The 18,925-nt window shown below is 44.5% G+C and overlaps 2 protein-coding genes across 14 annotated transcripts in view; both read right to left on the bottom strand.

The window, feature by feature from the left end:
- The window catches only part of LOC117440170 (ATP-dependent RNA helicase DDX1-like), a 50,494-nt gene extending 39,879 nt beyond the window's left edge, over nt 1–10,615 (bottom strand). For all 8 annotated transcript variants that reach the window (XR_011642605.1, XR_011642604.1, XR_011642603.1 and 5 more), the window contains exon 1: nt 10,471–10,615. Coding sequence is in view for 1 of the 8 variants with exons in the window: in XM_071201886.1 (XP_071057987.1) it covers nt 10,471–10,519 (49 nt within the window). In the remaining 7 variants the exon portion in view is untranslated. The remainder of the gene's footprint in view (nt 1–10,470) is intronic.
- A 540-nt stretch (nt 10,616–11,155) lies between these two features.
- The window catches only part of LOC117439640 (ATP-dependent RNA helicase DDX1-like), a 37,002-nt gene continuing 29,232 nt past the window's right edge, over nt 11,156–18,925 (bottom strand). For 4 of the 6 annotated variants that reach the window (XM_071201887.1, XM_071201890.1, XM_071201888.1 and 1 more), the window contains 9 exons: nt 16,879–16,955; nt 16,686–16,788; nt 15,811–15,949; nt 15,376–15,520; nt 15,171–15,262; nt 14,632–14,685; nt 14,209–14,304; nt 11,899–12,019; nt 11,156–11,764 (listed from right to left, as the gene is read on the bottom strand). In XM_071201887.1, coding sequence (XP_071057988.1) covers nt 11,634–11,764; nt 11,899–12,019; nt 14,209–14,304; nt 14,632–14,685; nt 15,171–15,262; nt 15,376–15,454 — 573 coding nt within the window. In that variant the 5' untranslated portion in view covers nt 15,455–15,520; nt 15,811–15,949; nt 16,686–16,788; nt 16,879–16,955 and the 3' untranslated portion in view covers nt 11,156–11,633. Of the gene's footprint in view, nt 11,765–11,898; nt 12,020–14,208; nt 14,305–14,631; nt 14,686–15,170; nt 15,263–15,375; nt 15,521–15,810; nt 15,950–16,681; nt 16,789–16,878; nt 16,956–18,925 lie in introns of all 6 variants that reach the window. The other 2 variants (XM_071201892.1, XM_071201891.1) reach the window with 2 other exon arrangements.

Below are 18,925 nucleotides of genomic sequence, written 5' to 3' on the forward strand. Positions count from 1 at the left end.
TCTCAAGTCATATTACAGGATAAAGGAAATACAGTTTAAACTGCCGTATGCAGAGAAGACGCCGACGTGTCGCACTTATCATTCATATTACATCATCAATCAGTCGATCATCGATCATATAATATCATAATATATCATATATTTCCTTATCTGAGTCAGCTTCTCCAGCCTCATCTGGCCGTGCAACACTCACAGTGTCACAGACTGTATGCAGAAGTATTATTTAACACATTATGTTGACGAAACACTCGAGACAAATGTAATTAAAGTCAGATCCACTCGTGTCTTAGACGTGAACGCGCTCTCAGCTGGAGAGAGAAACCCTGGCTTGATTTACCGAGTTGATAACCAGCGTCGTCGGACCGCTTAGCGAGATCTCGTTTGTTAGTTTGTTGTTGTTAGTTTGTTTGTTACTCAAACATATCCAGGGTCTGTTGAACTGGCTTCGTAGTACAGGGCACAGGTGGCTAGCAGCGCTAATGTCAAAGACACAGACATTATACATTATATTTGTATTTTACCAGGATGCAGTGACACAAATATTTACATATTTACATTTACTATATACAGCACCTGCCGCCCCTGACATCCCCACTCCCCCCGTTGACAATTTACTAGCGGTACCGAAGTGGGCCGGTCGAAAGTCCCGGGATGATTTGTAGTCCCATTCCACCACTGGCTACATGACCATATGATCGCCCATATTGACGCACCTCATTCCTAAACTTAGAAGATACAACATAAACCGATCCTTCAGCCTCATATGAGCTCTCAGACACGTTCAACATTAACCTGTCATCGCTGTCTGAGCTTGCTGCTGTGTGCGCCGTCGTGCGTTTACATCTGACTGTATATATATAAAGGTTTACATGCAGAAGCTGGGATCCTGGACGGTGCAGCTGGAGCGCTGTGCCCGCAATGACGTCACCCATCATTTGGCGGGACTTGAAGAATCCGCGAGAAGATCCAGAAAATTGTCAACATTGAAGGCAGATTAATGGTTATCAAAGTACAAATATCCAAAATCAGTTCAGTAACGGTTTTCAAGGGGACAATATGTACTCAAATTGATGGGTTTGGATGATGGGGGAAAACCGTGTCACAGGCTCTTTAAGTATGATTGACATTGTAAGTTGGTATTATTCAGAAGCAAAATTATTAAAAAATGTAAAAAAAATCCCACAAAAAAAAAATCAGCTTGACGTCATAGGATCGCCGTAATTTAGAAATGAGAGCGCATAGGTGTCTGAATCGAGATCACGATATTTTTTCGATTAATCGTGCAGCCCTACTAGTCTCTCTCTCGCTCGAGCCACACATACACACACCCTCAGCACCCTGTCAGCATCAGATTGTAGATGATATTTTAAACTCGATGCGCTCTGAAACTACGGGGCGGCCGAGGACAAAAAATACACATACGTTAATCGCGTTAAAATAATTAGTGGCGCAAATTTTTTTTTCCGTTAACGCGTTAACTTGACAGCCCTAATACATATACATATATATATATTAGGGCTGTCAAGTTAACGCGTTAATAACGCAATTTTTTTTTAACGCCACTAATTATTTTAACGCGATTAACGAATGTGTATTTTTTTTCCTCGGCCGCCCCGTAGTTTCAGAGCGCATCGAGTTTAATCAAATCAAATCAAATTTTATTTGTAGAGCACATTTAAAAACGATTTTGGTAGAGCCAAAAATGTAAACACATAAAAACACATTACATCACAATAAATCACAACAGATAAAAACAACACATGGAACAGTCAGGAGTCGTAACCCCACTAACTAGAAGGCCAGAGAGAAGTAGTGTGTCTTCAGTGTGGATTTAAAAGCCCCTAGGGTCTGGGCCGACCTCACATGGAGGGGAAGAGTGTTCCAGAGCCTGGGGCCAGCTGCTGCGAAGGCTCGGTGCCCTCGGGTTTTGAGCCTGGTCTTAGGCACTACCAGCAGCAGCTGGTCAGCAGATCTTAAAGCTCTGGCTGGGGTATAGCGCTGGAGGAGTTCAGCTATATAGGCCGGAGCCAACCCATTTAGTGCTTTAAATACAAATAAAAGGATTTTAAAATCAATTCTGAACCGGACTGGAAGCCAGTGTAGTGAGAATTGGGGTGATGTGGTCACGCTTTTTGTGGCCAGTCAGGAGACGTGCAGCTGCGTTTTGGACTAGCTGCAGGCGTTTAATTGATGCCTGGTCCATACCCACATACAGAGCGTTACAATAGTCCAGTCTTGAGGTCACAAAGGCGTTAATAACCCTTTCCAGGTCTTTAAAAGATAAATACGACTTGGTTTTGGCCAATAGTCTTATTTTAAAAAAGCAGGATTTTACTACGGTGCTGACCTGCTTGTCGAATTTAAAAGTGCTATTAAAGGTCACTCCAAGGTTCATGACAGAGGGGAGGATGTTTTTACTTAGGGAGCCCAGAATATCAACCGGAAAGGCTGGAGGTTGGGGTCCAAAAAAGATTACCTCGGTCTTGCTCTCATTGAGGTTGAGGACGTTTTTGCTCAGCCAGGATTTTAACTCTGTTAAGCAGTCCATCAACTGCTGTAGTGAGTTGACATTTGCTTGGAGAGGCAGATAGATCTGTACATTGTCCGCGTAGCAGTGGAAGGGGATATTGTGTTTCGTGAGAATTGAACCTAGGGGCAGTATGTACAGTAAAAAGAGGATGGGGCCCAGAATTGAGCCTTGGGGGACCCCGCAGGTAAGAGGGGCTTTGGCAGAGGAGAAGGCACCTAGCTGCACTAAAAAGCTACGGTCTGTCAGGTAAGACCTGAACCATGCAAGGGCAGAGCCTGTGATGCCTGCGGACTGTTCAAGCCGTGACAACAGGATGCTATGGTCCACAGTGTCAAAGGCAGCTGTCAGGTCTAACAGCACCAAGACAGCTGGGCTACCTGAGTCGGCGGCTAGGAGCAGATCATTAAAAACTCTTAAAAGGGCTGTTTCAGTACTATGCATGGGTTTAAAGCCAGACTGAAACTTTTCATGGATGCCATGCGCGGTTAAGAAAGACTGCAGCTGGGCGTAGACTACTCGCTCCAGGGCTTTTGATAAAAAAGGTAGCTGGGTGCATGACTACATCCGAGAGAGAAGAGAGGGATACAGGCTCAAAGTGGTGCACAGAAAGGGAGCAGAATCTGGGGTAGCACCAGTGTGGGCAAGCCTAAGAGCAGATACTTTTTCAATAAAAAAATGTAAGAAACTTATCACAGAGAGTAGTCGATGGCACACTTGGAGAAACATCACAGGGATTAATGATCGAGTTGAGGACATTAAAAAGAACCTGAGGTTTATGGCTATTTTTGGAGATTAACAGAGAAATGTGCTGTGTTTTGGCTGCTTTGACTGCCGTCTGGTAGTCAGCTAGGCAAGCACGAAGGATTTCTAGGGAGACATGGAGATTGTCCTTTTTCCATTTTCTCTCTGCATGCCTGCAAGCGCGTCTGAGAGCACGAGTACAGTCATTGAGCCACGGCTGTGAGAGAATTTTGGTGCGCCTAAGCGTAAAAGGAGCAACAGAATCGAGTATTTGGGTACATGTCGAGTCAAACATGGAGATAAGCTCATCAGCACTAAAAGCACAGTTCATCTCTAATTTACAGATCAGAGTAGCATTAAAAACATCAGAAAACGGCGAGGCAGTCAAGGGGTTTAAAATACCATCGACAAGCTGATGCTGACAGCCCCGCTCCTGCTGCCCGCTTGTGGCAGACCACACTTCCACGCTCACCGGCAGGCACCGACTGGCTATTGGGAGGACCGGGAGGGTGTGTATATGTGTGGCCCGAGCGAGCGAGAGAGAGACCTTACGTGCATTGTTGTTGTTAGCATCTGGTGCTAGCTAGCTGCGCTAACGGATATAAGGAGCTGTTTAAATGAAAACAGAGGAGCGACATTTCGCCACAACTGCGCCGAGCACTTGACTTTATGCAGGAAGCCAGACAGTGGGACATTGTACGAAAAGTCAGCACACTCAGCACGGATAGTGCGCGCAACATGATCGCAGCGTCCAGGCAGCTCCCGTTCGAGCATATGCCTTGAGTTGCACATAGCTCCAACGATCACACACTAGGGGTTTCACAACTACCAATATTTACTAGTCGACACGTTTATCAAAATAGCAGTCGACTAGTCGTTACGTCATAATAAAGACACACAAAGAGAGGTGTACAACTGTATTTTATATTGGAACTCATACAGTTACATTAAACACTGCATTTTAAATTTGTGTTACATGGCTGAGTAAATAACAAACAGTAACTGGACTTAGTAATTAACAAACAGTAACTGGACTCACCAAAATCGACAGCAAAAAACTCTGTTTACTGAAATACCACGTAAATCCAGTGCGCAACACTTTACTCGCTGTCCTCCACGATAATGTCCACCTTTCCAGATTTTTGGTTTGCGTTGAGGAACACCAACGCATCGACATGTGAGGGAAGGAGGCTTGACCGCTTTCGGGTGACAGTGTTGCCTGCCAGGGAAAAAACCCTCTCACTCGGGGTGCCTGTGGCTGGAATAGCCAGGTAGCTCCTCGAAAGCTTGGCTAAACGGGGGACGCGGTGCGCGTTTTCTGCCCACCACTCCAGTGGGTTATTCACTGTGGGGATATGCAGTGTCCGCTGGCAGTAATCCCGTAGCTCAGGAGTGGCCAACCCGCGGCTCTCGAGCCGCATGCGGCTCTTTGCCGAGTCTCATGCGGCTCCTCAGTTCATATCGAATTGTAATTGTGTTTTTTGCGCATATGTATCCCAGTTCACAAAGGGTTAACAACACACAAGTTCCAGTCCAATCGTGACATAGAGTTTTCAACAAATAAGTGCTTTAGCCAATCAGAATTCAGATCCTGCAGTACTGGAGGCGGGCTTTACTGCACTCGCGATGTGACAGTGAAGGGAGAGATCTGCTTATGATCGGCAGAAATATAACTCAGATAAAACCGTAATAACTCAATATGATGTTGTCAAATCAAAACGGTAACAATTTGCAGTGGTATGTGTGTGTGAGAAGGCCTGCTCCCGGAAAGCTGGCAGCTGACGCAGAAGGACTCCCGAATTTGGTGATTTGCGGTAAAGAAATAAACAAGAGAGAAAGTGCATCTCTGTCAGCAGAGCTTCTGTCAGTCAGAGGGTTAGGTACAAGTTGAGATGTCATGTGAGGAGAATGAACTAAAACACACTTCATTTATTTACATTTATTTGTAAATGACGGTCATGAATGTGTGAGTGAGATACAGACAGAATAAAGGCCAGGCATATTTGTATTAAATGATGTGCCCTTTCATGCATTTGAGCCCCTTCCACATCCTCTGCACGTTTCAAAGAAGCAACATGCATAGTAAGATAACTACTTTTTTGAAATGTTTTGAACTGAGAGTTTGTGTTTGAGACTTAATATTAATGATTGACAATAACTGGCCTCTGGACTTAATACTGGGAGGAGAGGTGTAAGTCCATTTCTGTCAATATCATGGACTGTGACATTTATAGGAAATCTGGCTGAGCGGAGGTACATGTTTCTGTATGTGAGAGGGCGTGTCTGTCTATGGGAGGGTGTGTGTGTGTGTGTGTGTGTGTGTGTGTGTGTGTCAATTATTGTTCATTTTTAGATTTTAATTTTGTATGTGTGAGAGATAGAGAGGGGCACTCAGAAAGGCTGAGAGCAAAAGAGAGAAGGAGAGAGAGGTCGGGGACATCATACACCCAGCATGTGGGCCTGTGTGTATGATAATAATAATAATAATAATACATTTATTTTGGGGGGCGTCTTTCAAAACACCCAAGGACACCTTACAGGGTTACAGATTTACAATTTACATTTACAAATTAAAACAGTCGATTTATGAAGTATCAGCCGGGGTAAGACAAGACAAACAACAGGAAATTGACTACAAAAGGACACAGGGTACAGATTATAGGGAAAATGCCAGTTTGAACAGGTGGGTTTTGAGTTGGGTTTTGAATGTTGTTATGGAATCAGACTGTCGGATGTGTAGTGGCAGGGTGTTCCAGAGTCTGGGAGCCGAGCAGCTGAAAGCTGGAGCACCCATGGTTTTGAGGCGATAGCTTGGGACGGTGAGAAGTCCTACGGACGAAGAGCGGAGGGTGCGGGAGGGGGTGTACTCCTGAAGGAGGTCAGAGATGTAGATGGGGGCAAGGTTATGGACAGCTTTGTATAGGAGTAGAATGTTTTTGTAATCAATACGGTAGCGTACAGGAAGCCAGTGTAGCTGAGTGAGAATGGGGGTGATGTGGTCGGATGAATTGGTGCGGGTGATGATCCGGGCAGCAGAGTTCTGGATTATTTGCAGTCTATTGAGGAGCTTGATGGGAAGGCCAGTCAGAAGTGCATTGCAGTAATCAATCCGGGATGTGACGAATGAGTGGACCAGGATTTCAGTGCTGGGTTGGGACAGAGATGAGCGGAGTCTGGAGATGTTCCGAAGATGAAAGAAAGCGGTGCGGGTGATGTTTTTTATGTGTGGTGCGAATGCGAGGGAGCCGTCCAGAATGACACCGAGGCTTTTCACTTGGGCAGAGAATGGTATGGGGAAGCCGTCAATGATGATGTTTGATGCTGGGGTGATATGTGAATTGGTGAGGGTGGATTTGGAGCCGATGAGCAGGGCCTCAGTTTTGCTACCGTTAAGCTTCAGGAGGTTCCTGTTCATCCAGCTCCTGATGTCCTCAAGGCATGTGGTGAGGGAGGTTGGGGGGAGGGCAGTGGTGGGTTTGGAGGAAATGTAGACCTGTGTGTCATCGGCGTAGCAGTGAAAATTAACCTCATGGTGACGGAGGATTTTGCCCAGGGGGAGGAGATATATGATGAATAGGAGTGGACCCAGTACTGACCCCTGGGGGATACCCAGTGAAATAGCACTTTCTTGTGACTTATGATTACCGAGTTGTACAAACTGTTGTCTGTCAGTGAGGTATGATGAGAACCAGGATAGTGCAACACCAGTGATCCCAATGCCAGCCAGGCGGTCCAGGAGTAGTGGGTGAGAGATGGTATCGAATGCAGCGCTGAGGTCAAGGAGGATGAGGATGGTGAGAAGTCCGGAGTCAGCTGCAAGGAGGAGGTCATTGGTGATTTTAACCAGGGCTGTTTCAGTACTGTGTTTTTGGCGGAAACCAGATTGGAAGGGTTCATGGAGGTTGTTTGTGTCAAGATGGGACTGAAGCTGTGCGGCAACCACCCTCTCAAGGGTCTTGGAAATGAAGGGTAGGTTGGAGATGGGCCTGTAGTGGTTTAGATCGGCTGGGTCAGTACCGGGTTTTTTGAGGATGGGAGTGATTGCAGCCAGTTTGAGGGAGGTGGGTACAATTCCAGAGGTGAGGGAGGAGTTAATTATGTCAGTGATCATGGGTGATATGGCTGGTAGGCAAGCCTTGACCAGGGTGGTGGGAAGAGGATCAAGCTGACAGGTGGTGGTTTTAGCTTTACAGATGAGCTCTGAGATGGTGTATTCCAATGCTGGGGTGAAGATGGAGAGGGAGCTGATGAGTGATGGACCAGTGGTAGACATCCAGGGTGGATCACTTGAGGAGGTGCATGCTGAGGCCAGCTCTAGGTGAATGGTGTTAATTTTGGAGTGAAAAAATTGCAGAAAGTCAGTACATTGGTCAATGGAGATATCTGGAGGGAGGGTTTGAGGAGGCTGAAGTAGGTGATGATGTGGCTCTTTGCAGTAACACAGTAAAATGATTGGCTCTTTACCTCTGATTGGTTGGCCACCCCTGCCGTAGCTCATCATCCGCATCACTGTAGACCCATTTTATTTTGCTGCTCGTCTGCCTCTGTCCTGTGCTGACGCCGGTCCATTGCTCACTGGTGCTAGCATTACTGCTAGTACTAGCTGTCGGCAGCGGGTGTCTCATCTTCAGATGGTTGTGCATAGCAGATGTATTTGTGTTGTACTTCAGTACAGCTGTACACAACTGACACTTCACTGTGGAGTTGGTTACATCTTTGTTGAAGTACTGGCATACATAAGAATGTCGGACAAGTTTTGGAGAATTTTGCAGCACCTCGTTTACCTCCATTTTTTTCACGACTAGTTGACTAGGGCCTACAGCGCCGACTAGTGGTAAAGGTAGTTGACTAGTTGGTGAAACCACACACACACACACACACACACACACACACACACACACACACACACACACACACACACACACACACACACACACACACACACACACACACACACACACACACACACACACACACACACACACACACACACACACACACACACACACACACACACACGAGAGAGATTCCAGGTTGAATTGAGGCGAATATTTGTAATGTTCAGAGGTTGTTGTGTTTAATATTCATGAGAATATTTGTCATTGTTCAAATTATAATAAACATTAGCAGAAAGCATATTTGTCCACTCATATGTTGATAAGAGTATTACAAACTTGAAAAATATTCCTCTAAGGTACATTTAGAACAGATCAAAAATGTGGGATTAACTATGGACAATCATGCGATTAATCGCGATTAAATATTTTAATCGACTGACAGCCCTAATATATATATATATATATATTACACACACAAGAACGCAGCTCAGTCGTTTCAGCGGCTGATGGATTCAGCGCTCAGAGACATGCCATTCATCTTCGTCTATTTAGACGACATCCTGGTCGCCAGCTCCTCCTCCGAAGAGCACCAGGCACATCTCCGGGTCCTTTTCGCGAGGCTCAACCAACACGGCCTGATTATCAACGCGGCGAAGTGTCAGTTCGGGTTGTCCTGCATCCATTTACTCGGGCACCTCATCAGCAAGGATGAAAGTGGAGGCCGTGACCGCCTTTCCACGACCGCCTACAGCTCGGGCGCTCCGAGAGTTCCTCAGGATGGTGACGTTTTATCACCGGTTCATCCGCCGGGCGGCCCACACCATGTGCCCGCTGTACGAGGCCCTCAAGGACAAGTCCCCCGGCCAGGCCATAGCCTGGACGGCTGAAAGGGAGGTCGCTTTCAACGCCACCAACACCGCCCTGAGCGAAGCCGCCATGTTGGCTCACCCGTCACACAGGGCCCCCATCGCTATCACCACCGACGCGACTGACGACGCGGTGAGCACGGTACATGAACAATGGGTCGACGGCGCCTGGCATAACACCTTCAGGCCGATCTAGATCCCTCCGCTTCACGTCGGGCTCCTGATCAGCCTGTCGGTGGTCTTTTCCCCATAATTACCGCGTCGCTGCTAGGGATGCCAGTGATTATTCCAATATTCGTTACAGTCTCCATAATCTAATATTATTTTTAAAAATCGATTTTATTTATATATTTTTTTATTATTATTTATGTTTTTTTTTTCTGGCTCAGTTTCAACCAAAATATAGACTAATAATAGTAATAGTATTAATAGTCGAATAATCGATTATTATTCGCCAGGGCTGCCGAATAATCGATTTTGATCATGGTCAGTTTCTGGCAACCCTAGTCACTGCACATTATCCATTTGTTTTAAAGCAGGAGGCGCAAACGCTTGCCTCGAGGAGGGAGAAAAAGAGAAACAGCGGAGAATAAACAGAAGGGCAACCATGACAACCATGCAAGGGAAGTCTTCTTCGCTGCTTTTGTGGCAGACTACAGCGCCACTTACAAGCCTGGCATATGTACTACAGCGTCTCCAGCGCTTTCGAGCCGCAATGGCCGTCCGTGGACCAACCTCTCATTCCGCTGATAGGTGGAGAATTGACCAATAGCCGTAGCGCCACCGTCCTGACGTCAGGACAGTGTTCAAATTCTGGATCAGTCTGTATCAGATCCGTTGCAGCCCCTTTTTTTTTTAGAGAGATTTGGGTATGGAGGAAAAATAGAGAGGGTTGTGTTTTCTGACACTTGGTGAGTTCCCTGGAACACTGGGGACACATATTGATGTATAAAAGAGGTACAAAAGTGCATTTTGCATGATAGGTCCCCTTTAATTTACTGCTGGCCAGCAAATTAATGTAATCCTGGTGCTGCAACTAAAGTCCTAGTTTTTATCATGAATCTACATCTGCAAATTTACTGAAGGTATTACACAAATGCTTTGGAGCAAAAGTACAATATTTACCTCTGAATTGAACTGGAGTAGAAGTACTTAAGTTCAGTACTTTAGAACTACATGCATTACCACCACTGCAAGGTTTACTGTAATGGTGATAGCTATGAAGCTTTTTGTCATCACAATGCCAACCTTTGACGTTACAAAAAACCTACTTATGTACAGCGACAAAGCAGATACAACTTAAATAGGTTCGACTCACATTTTCGACTTTCATTGTTTAAATGATCTCATACACGATAACATCTCAACCAAAGTGTGGCCAACACGTCAGACTAGAGGAAGAAAGTTACAGCCGCCATGCTTTCATTGTGACGACGTTAATCACAACAGAACCGCCATGATCGAATAACAGCGAAACAAATGGTAGTACACGTACCAAAGGTAGGCTGAACACTCTCGGAGACTTTATCCTTCCTTGTTAACATCACGTACGTTGTCCCAAAAGATGTCTTCTTATATAAAATCCTGCCGAATCTCTTAAATGTAGAACAGTCGATGCACAGCCTTCACAGGAAGCGAAAAACGAAGATCTGAGCGGAAATTTCAAAATAAAAGTGTCACCTTCACCATCAGCGATCAAAACGGGATTTGTCAATGTGCACAATTATATGATTACTAATAATCCATGTAATAGCCTATATTCGTTACTTCTGTGTTTTCCAACACATTGTTTGATGTTGCACCACTTTTATATGCTTTAAATCATGACATTTCAATGTAAGTTTAAGTAACTCATTTCCGGTGGTAATACAACTGCCTTTTTAAATGCCACAATCTTAAATTATTTAAACAATAATTCAAGAGTATTCAATTATAATTCAAAGAGGTCCAGATCCTCAAATGTTCTACCAGCAAAGGTCAGAACCTCATATTGTAGAAGTAGCGTGCTATGGTCTAACTCTACATCTTTCTTTATTCTTACTTTCTAATATATGGTTGCTGATTGGTGAGCCAAGAAACGGTGCTTAGTTAAAAAAAAAAGAAGCCTGTTCAATCTTTGTGAAGGAGGCCTGACTCACAGCTGTAAAACAATCCAGTAACAGACAGAAAATAAACATTGCTCTGTGAAGATTATTTATTCTCATGAATTTACCAGAAATTATTAACTGACTCAATAAATGAAATAAACAGGAGATGTTCATAATTGTTGGAGATACTTGCCTGCTTTTGAACTCAAACTGAGCAGGCTATTACAGTTTATTTCACAAAAAATACACCCAGACACTTCAATACATTGACTTTCTAGCCAATTACTCCATAAATAAACTTACATTCATTCAACCACATCAATCAGAAAATAAAACACAATCCAACAAAGTATTTTTCATCAGTGTATGTATCAGTTGCCAGAAACAAGTTTGGCATACCGAGTGAAATAGTATAATTTTATTTAACTTTTATTATGTTATGTTCATAATTCTGGGTGGGAAAAAAAAACTTGAGAAATAACTGCACACTACTGCGTTGTATCATAAAGATTCTGTTTCCAGTTGGAGCATTTCTTTAATCTGTACAGTTTTAGTGCTAGTTGGGGCGTGTTCAGAAGGCTCTGAAAAGCTGGTTTGGCATGTATCCCAGGTGGAGGAAGGAAGATTGGACTTCCCTCTCAAGGTTAGCCAGTTCTAGGACCGTTGATGCCAGAGCATCCACATGACTCTTGTAGTTACCACCTAGGCAAGGGCAACAGGTTTGTTAGTCATGCTCAACACAACTGCAGTGCATGTATCTTTATCAAAGTTACCAGCAAATATATGCAATGATTATGCTAAAAAAACTGCCAATTTGTAAGCAGTTTAAAACATACCACCCAAAGCCTTACGCTGACCATAGGTGACCTTTCCATCAAAGTCATCCACAGGTACTTTGATGTCTGGCTCGCACTGTGTGACGGTGCACTTCAGATGCTCCTCAATGTCTGACAGGAGCTGTGGAGAGAGGAAAGGGAATAAAAGACAAGTAGAATAGAGAATCCACAATGGTTAGTGTGGAATTATGTCATAAGGGTCAAAAGTGTGTGTCAAGCTTTCAATGCTTCCAAATTATAGCAAAACCTTTCTGCTCATAGGAGTTTTACTTTGAATGTTTGCATCTGCTTCCTATCAAATCACTTAAAAAACCCTCTGCTGAATCAGTTGTATATCAAATTACAGATTTTCCTAGCTGCCTTGGCTTAATTTAATAATAATAGCTTAGATTTATATAGCGCCTTTCATGGGACCGAAGGTCGCTTTACAAGGAAGAACAGGGCAAAACATACATAACAAAAGGCAATCAGACAACCAGTCAGACAGACAAAAACAACAAATAGATTAGGGGCCAAAGGCCTTGGTGAACAGATGGGTCTTGAGGGCCCTTTGGAAGGCGTCAAGCGTGGGGATGTTGCGGATCTCCGCAGGGAGAGCGTTCCAGAGGGTGGGGGCTGCCACGCTGAAGGCTCTGTCCCCGAAGGTTCACAGTTTGGTGCGGGGGGTGGTAAGCAGGCCAGAGTCTGAAGATCACAGGTTCCAGGGTGGGCATGTGGGTGAAGGATGTCCGATAGGTACTGGGGGCATGGGCATGGAGGGACTTGTAGGTAAGGAGGAGGATTTTGAATGATATGCAGGACTTGACCGGCAACCAGTGGAGGTGGATGAGGGTGGGAGTGATGTGCTGCCATGGCTTTGTATTTGTCAGTACCCTAGCAGCACAGTTTTGGACATACTGGAGCCTGTCCAGGGTTTTGTTGGGAACCCCAAACAGGAGACCATTGCAGTAGTCCAAGCGGGAGGTGACAAACGCATGGACTAGGGTTTCGGCAACCGACTCCGAGAGTGACGGTCGGAGTCTTGCAATGTTCCTTAGATGGAAAAAGGCCGATTTGGTCACAGACTTGATGTGAGAGTGGAAGGAGAGGGTGGAGTCGAGGTTGCGGGCTTCAGGAGATGGGGAGATGGAGCAGCCGTCAACCTCGAGGATTTTCATTTCATTTCAAACCATTATTTATACAGATAAAATCCCATTGAGATCATTGATCTCTCTTCCAGGGGAGACCTGCTCAAGTAGTTCCACATGAAAAGGATGAAGTCACCAACCTTCTGGAGCAGCGCCTTGGGTGCCAAAACCATGAGTTCTGTTTTCCTGCTGTTTAGTTTGAGATAGTTGCATGACATCCATGCTTTGATGTCATACAGGCAGTTGATGAGACTGAGGGGGGAGCTGGGAGGATGGAGCGGTGCTGAGATACAGTTGGGTATCATCGGCGTAACAGTGGAAATTGAGTCCATGATGTCGGATGATCTGGCCGAGGGGGAGCATGTAAATGGTGAACAGGAGGGGGCCAAGCACAGAGCCCTGGGGTACACCGTGGTGGACTGGGGCCGGGGGTGAATTAGAGCCATTGATGGCGACAAACTGTTTCCTGTTATGGAGGTAGGATGTGAACCAAGACAGCGCTGTGCCAGTGATACCTAGGAGGTCTGAGAGGCGGGTGAGGAGGATGTGAGAGATGGTGTCAAACGCTGCAGAGAGGTCCAAGAGGATGAGGATGCTGAGGCGGCCAGAGTCAGCAGCAAATGAGGAGATCGTTGGTGATCTTAATGAGGGCGGTCTCAGTGCTGTGTTGCTGTCTGAAGCTGGATTGGAAGGGCTCATAGAGCTGATGGTTGGACATGTATAGATGGAGTTGGTTGGTTTTTTGAGTATGGGGGTGACTGAAGCCATTTTGAAGCTGGTGGGGATTATACCAGGAGCCAGAGAAGCGTTAATGATGACCACCATGTAGGGACAGAGGGTGGGTAGGCAGTCCTTGACCAGGGCTGTGGGCATGGGGTCCAGGGAGCAGGTGGAGGTCTTGGCCGAACTGACAAGTTTGGCCACTTGGAGAGCATCCACAAGGGAGAAGGAGGAGAGGTTGGAGTGGGAGAGGCGCGGCACTGGAGGTGCGTTACCAGGTGGCTGAGGTGCAGGTAGGGGGGGAGGGCCAGGCGCCAGGAGCTGCTGATGGATGGCCTCGACTTTTGCCTGGAAGAAGTAGAGGAATTTGGAGCACAGATCGGCAGCCCCTGAGGGCTGGGGGGCGGAGTAGGCGGTTGATGGTGGAGAACAGAATTCATTTTGTTTCTGCATCTTTGTTCACCTCTTTCTCTTTGTACCAGATGGTGCAACCTCCGTTCTCCTTCAGTTGCGTGTTGTAGCAGCCTCTGCCTCTGTTCGTACAAACGTGGTACCACACCTGCACATATGAAGAAAACATTTAATTTGAACTTCTTTTAAAAGTTACCTGTAATTAAAATGAATTAGCATATTTCTGTATCTCTTCTACCTTCTCCTTTTCCATAGCAACCAAGGAAATGGCCAGTCCCATTATGCAAGTTAAAAGCAAAACTAAACTAAAATGTAATTATTTTCAGTTAAATCATAGTGTAATGAGACATTTTAAAAATGTATATTGTGTGAATTTACAAACAAAACTAATATGGTGACAGAGGAAAATAATAATTGTATCTCCTCTTCAGCCAAAATACACAAACTCAGTTAGTCTCAGGTTGTCAGCGCTTACCTTTCTCAGCTCTTCCGACTCTGCCGATACGATGGACGTAGTTCTGCTTCTTATCTGGCAGGGTGATATTAATCATTGGAGAAAGATGAAGAGAGCGGTCTTATATAAAAACATTTATGATTTTGTGATGACCCTTGGTCCGTTTTAATTTGAAGATCTGAAATATAACGGGAGGCGTGTGGCGTAGTGGGTTGTCCGTAGGTGTTCGGTTCAGGGGGTCACAGGTTCAAACCCCGCTGCAGTCAGCATGTCGTTGTGTCCCTGGGCAAGACACTTCACTCCAAATTGCTCCTGTGGGGATTGCCCACAGTATTGAGTATGTAAGTCGCTTTGGAAAAAAGCGTCTAACGTCTAAGTGACATGTAATGTAATGTAATATTTATCATACGGAACTCCGTGGACGTCAATTCCTCTGGCAGCTACATCTGTGCAGATCAACAGCCTCACTTATTTTTTATGTAAACACAAGAAGATCTTACAACACAAATAGACTGGTTGTCATCCATAAAAAAGGTATCATGAAGTTCTTGTTGTTTTACCTTGCAACGCTCCAAGTTAGTCTTACGCTCATTGGGCTTACGATCACCACGGAGACAAACGCAGGACAACTGGTGGCTTTTACTGTCCGGACCTAAAGAAAAGACACCAAAACTGAGTGTTTATTCTGATTAATTAAGAATGAAGTAATTATTATTTTATATGTGTGTGTATGTCTAGTGATGGCTGACATTCTCAGTAGTATACCTCCTCCTTGCTGAATGAAGTACTGTTCCATGTTGTCACAGTTGATCTTGGTGCGACAGAAGATTATGGCCTGGTCCATCTTGTGCTCTTTGATGGCCCTCACTGTGTACTCGCCCTTTAGTATCTTGATGGCTTCTGACCACAGCTGGTGAGCACAAACAAGCATCGTTAACATATTCTTTTAATTCTTCTGCACCTCACATATAAAACATTTTCAGAAAATACCCCAACATTTCATCTAAGTGACTGTCAAAGCAATTTTGGGGTATTTTCTATACATCTATAAAAGATAATAAAGGGAAATATAAAAAGTATAACACTGTTAAATATGCAGAACGTATATTTTTAGATATGGCTCAGCATAAGTACTACACAGGAAATGGTTTTCCGATGTTTGTGAAATCCAGTGTTGTTAATACCTCACTAAAGTCATACCTGAAATTGGGGTTATCCACGTATTTCGCACATTAAATGACATCGTTGAGGGTTTGTTCGGCCAACTCTTTAGATGGCTCGATGATCAGGGCTTTGGGTGAATTGGATGTTGCTTTCACCTGACTCACTTTGGCATTGCCTGCACAAACAGAGAAAAGAGGGCTAATCAATGCAGGAATATATCAGTTACATTAGCAATGGTAAAATGACCGCTCTGGTAATATGATTTAAAAATGTCTAACGAAAGAAGGCTTTTATTGTGAAACTGTTGGAGAAAATACTGTTGTCTCCTCTTTGGGTTTGTTTTAATGCACTGATATCATGTGTGATTCTGAACTGTGTACGACCTTGCAGCTGCCTCTTTATGATAGGAGGAGGCAGGGCATTTCAGGTTGTTGATCTTTATGAGGAGACAGGCACATACTTGTTGTCTCCTACATATCTCACTTATTTTAATTCCAGAAGACGTCACAGATGACCCATCGCAGATGACCCGACTTTCCGACACCCGCGGCTGATATTCCGACACCCGCGGCTGATAATAGTGCCACCTCGATTTATGACTTTGTTGTTATTTATCGCCGTGTTTTGAACTATATAAGCCAGATGTTTTTTGCTGCTCCGTTGAGCAACATACCCCATGTGTGTGAGTTAAACCATATCCTTTGTATGTGATTTAACTCTGCTCCTTCTTGCAAGAATAAATTAGTACCTGATTATTGATTCTCAACCTGGTGTCGAGTGATTTTTTCCTAACAGAAACTAACGATTGTTTTATCTAAATTGTCTCTGGTTAAGGTGTATGATAGTCATCTCAGTTACATTTCGTATCTGTTCTTTCTGCATATGAAATAAGGTGGTATCCAAACACCTGCCTGGGTAGATTTGACTGCGTGGCGCCTGGTCCATGGCAACAAACCCACTCTTGGGGGCATTTTTAAAGTCTTCTCCTCCAGAGTTGAACTTCAGCTCTGCATTCTTGAACACAGATAAGAAAGAGAGCCATTTGTATGGTGTAAAACTGGCACCTGTTAGTTTTTTTAATCCAGCATTACTTTGATGTGATACCTTTAGAACGCAGGAGGCAAAGAAGGGCTGACTCTTCAATTGTTGAGGGATCTCAAAAGCCACACCCAGGTCATTACCTGAAGAGAAGAAGACAAGAAACATGAGAAACATTGCTATAGTGTTCCAATTAGTTAATGATAATAATATGAATGATAACTACTAGGACCGCACCAGGGTTTCCCACACATAGACTTTATTTGGGCGGGCCGCTCAGGTATATTAACAGCCGCCCAAGTATATTAACGGCCGCCCGAAGTATATTTCGCGACCCATTTAGATATATATATATTTTTTTATCCATCCACGACCACAACTCCATCTGCGATCAATTAACTTGTGGACAATGATCTCTCGCTCTACGCCTCCTGTAACCAGGCCCGGACTGGCCATCGGGAGGACCGGGGGGTTTCCCGATGGCCTGGCCTGTTAAGTGGCCTGCCTCACACAGGGTGACTGGCTGTCTACATGATGTGGCCTGCCGACATGGCCACTGTCATACAGATCATAAATCAAAACCCTTGATTGGTCTCTGTGTGTCAGTCAAGCTCTGGATAACCTCAGCTCAGGTGAGGTAAAGGACTCTCTGAGTGTTTAGATAGTTAACTTAGTCTAAGTTCTCTGTGGGTCTCAAACGGTTTGGTCACCATTTATGTAAACATATATTTCCATTTGAGGGGGTAGTGATTAGTCAAATATGCATGAATAAAATAAAAAAAGAAGTTAACTAGGTGAAAAAAGGTAAGATACACTTTTAAAACTTGTTGAGAGCTAAAACTAGCCTTTGCTGCTGCCTCAAAGAGGAGAAGGGAGGAGAGGAGGGAAACAGGAGAGGCTGATTCAGGAGCACAGACACACTCACAACTATGAATGAACCAAAAATAAATAAATAAACAAGTTTCAGTGTTTTTCATATTGGAAATGGTATGTTATTGGTTATGGAAATGATTTTATGATTATTGAAATGTATACACAGGGTATATGCAGGAATCCTGAAGTCAAATGTAATACCTTTTAAGACCTTTTTTAAGACCCTTTCCATACATTTTAAGACTTCATCGCAACTTCGAGTTCTAACCGGTTACATTGGCGACACACTTTACCTCACATTTACTATATTGATTGTAAGATAGCACAACTAAACAGAGTGCAGACAGACTACTGAAGCCTCCTCTCCACATGAACTTCAACCTCTCTGTGAAGGTCAGGTTTAATGCAGTATGCTGCTTTGTTGCTTCTGTACTCTGTGCTCTTTCATTCCAGTAAAACTCCTCAGAAACCATTATTTGACCAATAAACAAAACAATTGACAAAACTTTGAACTATGAAATATATTAAACTTTGGTGAGCTTCAGCGGGGTAATGGCATATAGGAGCTCCCTCATAAATACCCAGGGGTTACATTGGGCTGGGGCTGTCCAGGGCTAAGCCCGGCACATAGGACGATGCTCTGACGTCATCACCCTCACACATTTGTCATATGTTTACAAAAAACGATATATATGTTAAGACTTTTCTCGTTCTTAATATCTATATTTAGGGTCGATATGTGTTGACCTTACTTTAAAATAGCAGATCTCTGTGACCGGATATAGTTTGGCTTAGACCCCGGCCCCACGAGGACGCATACAGTAAAACGCATTCACACGCATTCGCTGTAGTGCATATGCCAGGCCTGTAAGTGGCGCTGCTGCCGCCACAAAATACACCAAAAGCAGCGAAGAAGACCCCAGAGCATGGTTGTCATGGTTGCCCTTCTGTTTATTCTCCGCGGTGGACGGCGTGTTCTCCTGCTGTATATCTCTCAGGTAGTCCACCAGCAGATAACAACCCCCCCCCCACAGAGCGGAGCAAGGCAACGAAACATAAAATAAGAAGCAGCATTTTATGGCACGCTATGCATGGGGCCACCTTGAGGGGGTTTCCCGACATGTTGTTTCAGTACATTAAAGGGTGTTTCATGTTGTCGTTGCTGTGGACCTTCTTAATACCTTGGAAAATGCCGTTTAATACTTTTTAATAGCCATAATTTTCGCTAAATTGATTGATC

The sequence above is a fragment of the Pseudochaenichthys georgianus genome, chromosome 24 (genome assembly GCF_902827115.2).
Source record: "Pseudochaenichthys georgianus chromosome 24, fPseGeo1.2, whole genome shotgun sequence".
In the NCBI taxonomy this organism is placed as follows: domain Eukaryota; kingdom Metazoa; phylum Chordata; class Actinopteri; order Perciformes; family Channichthyidae; genus Pseudochaenichthys; species Pseudochaenichthys georgianus.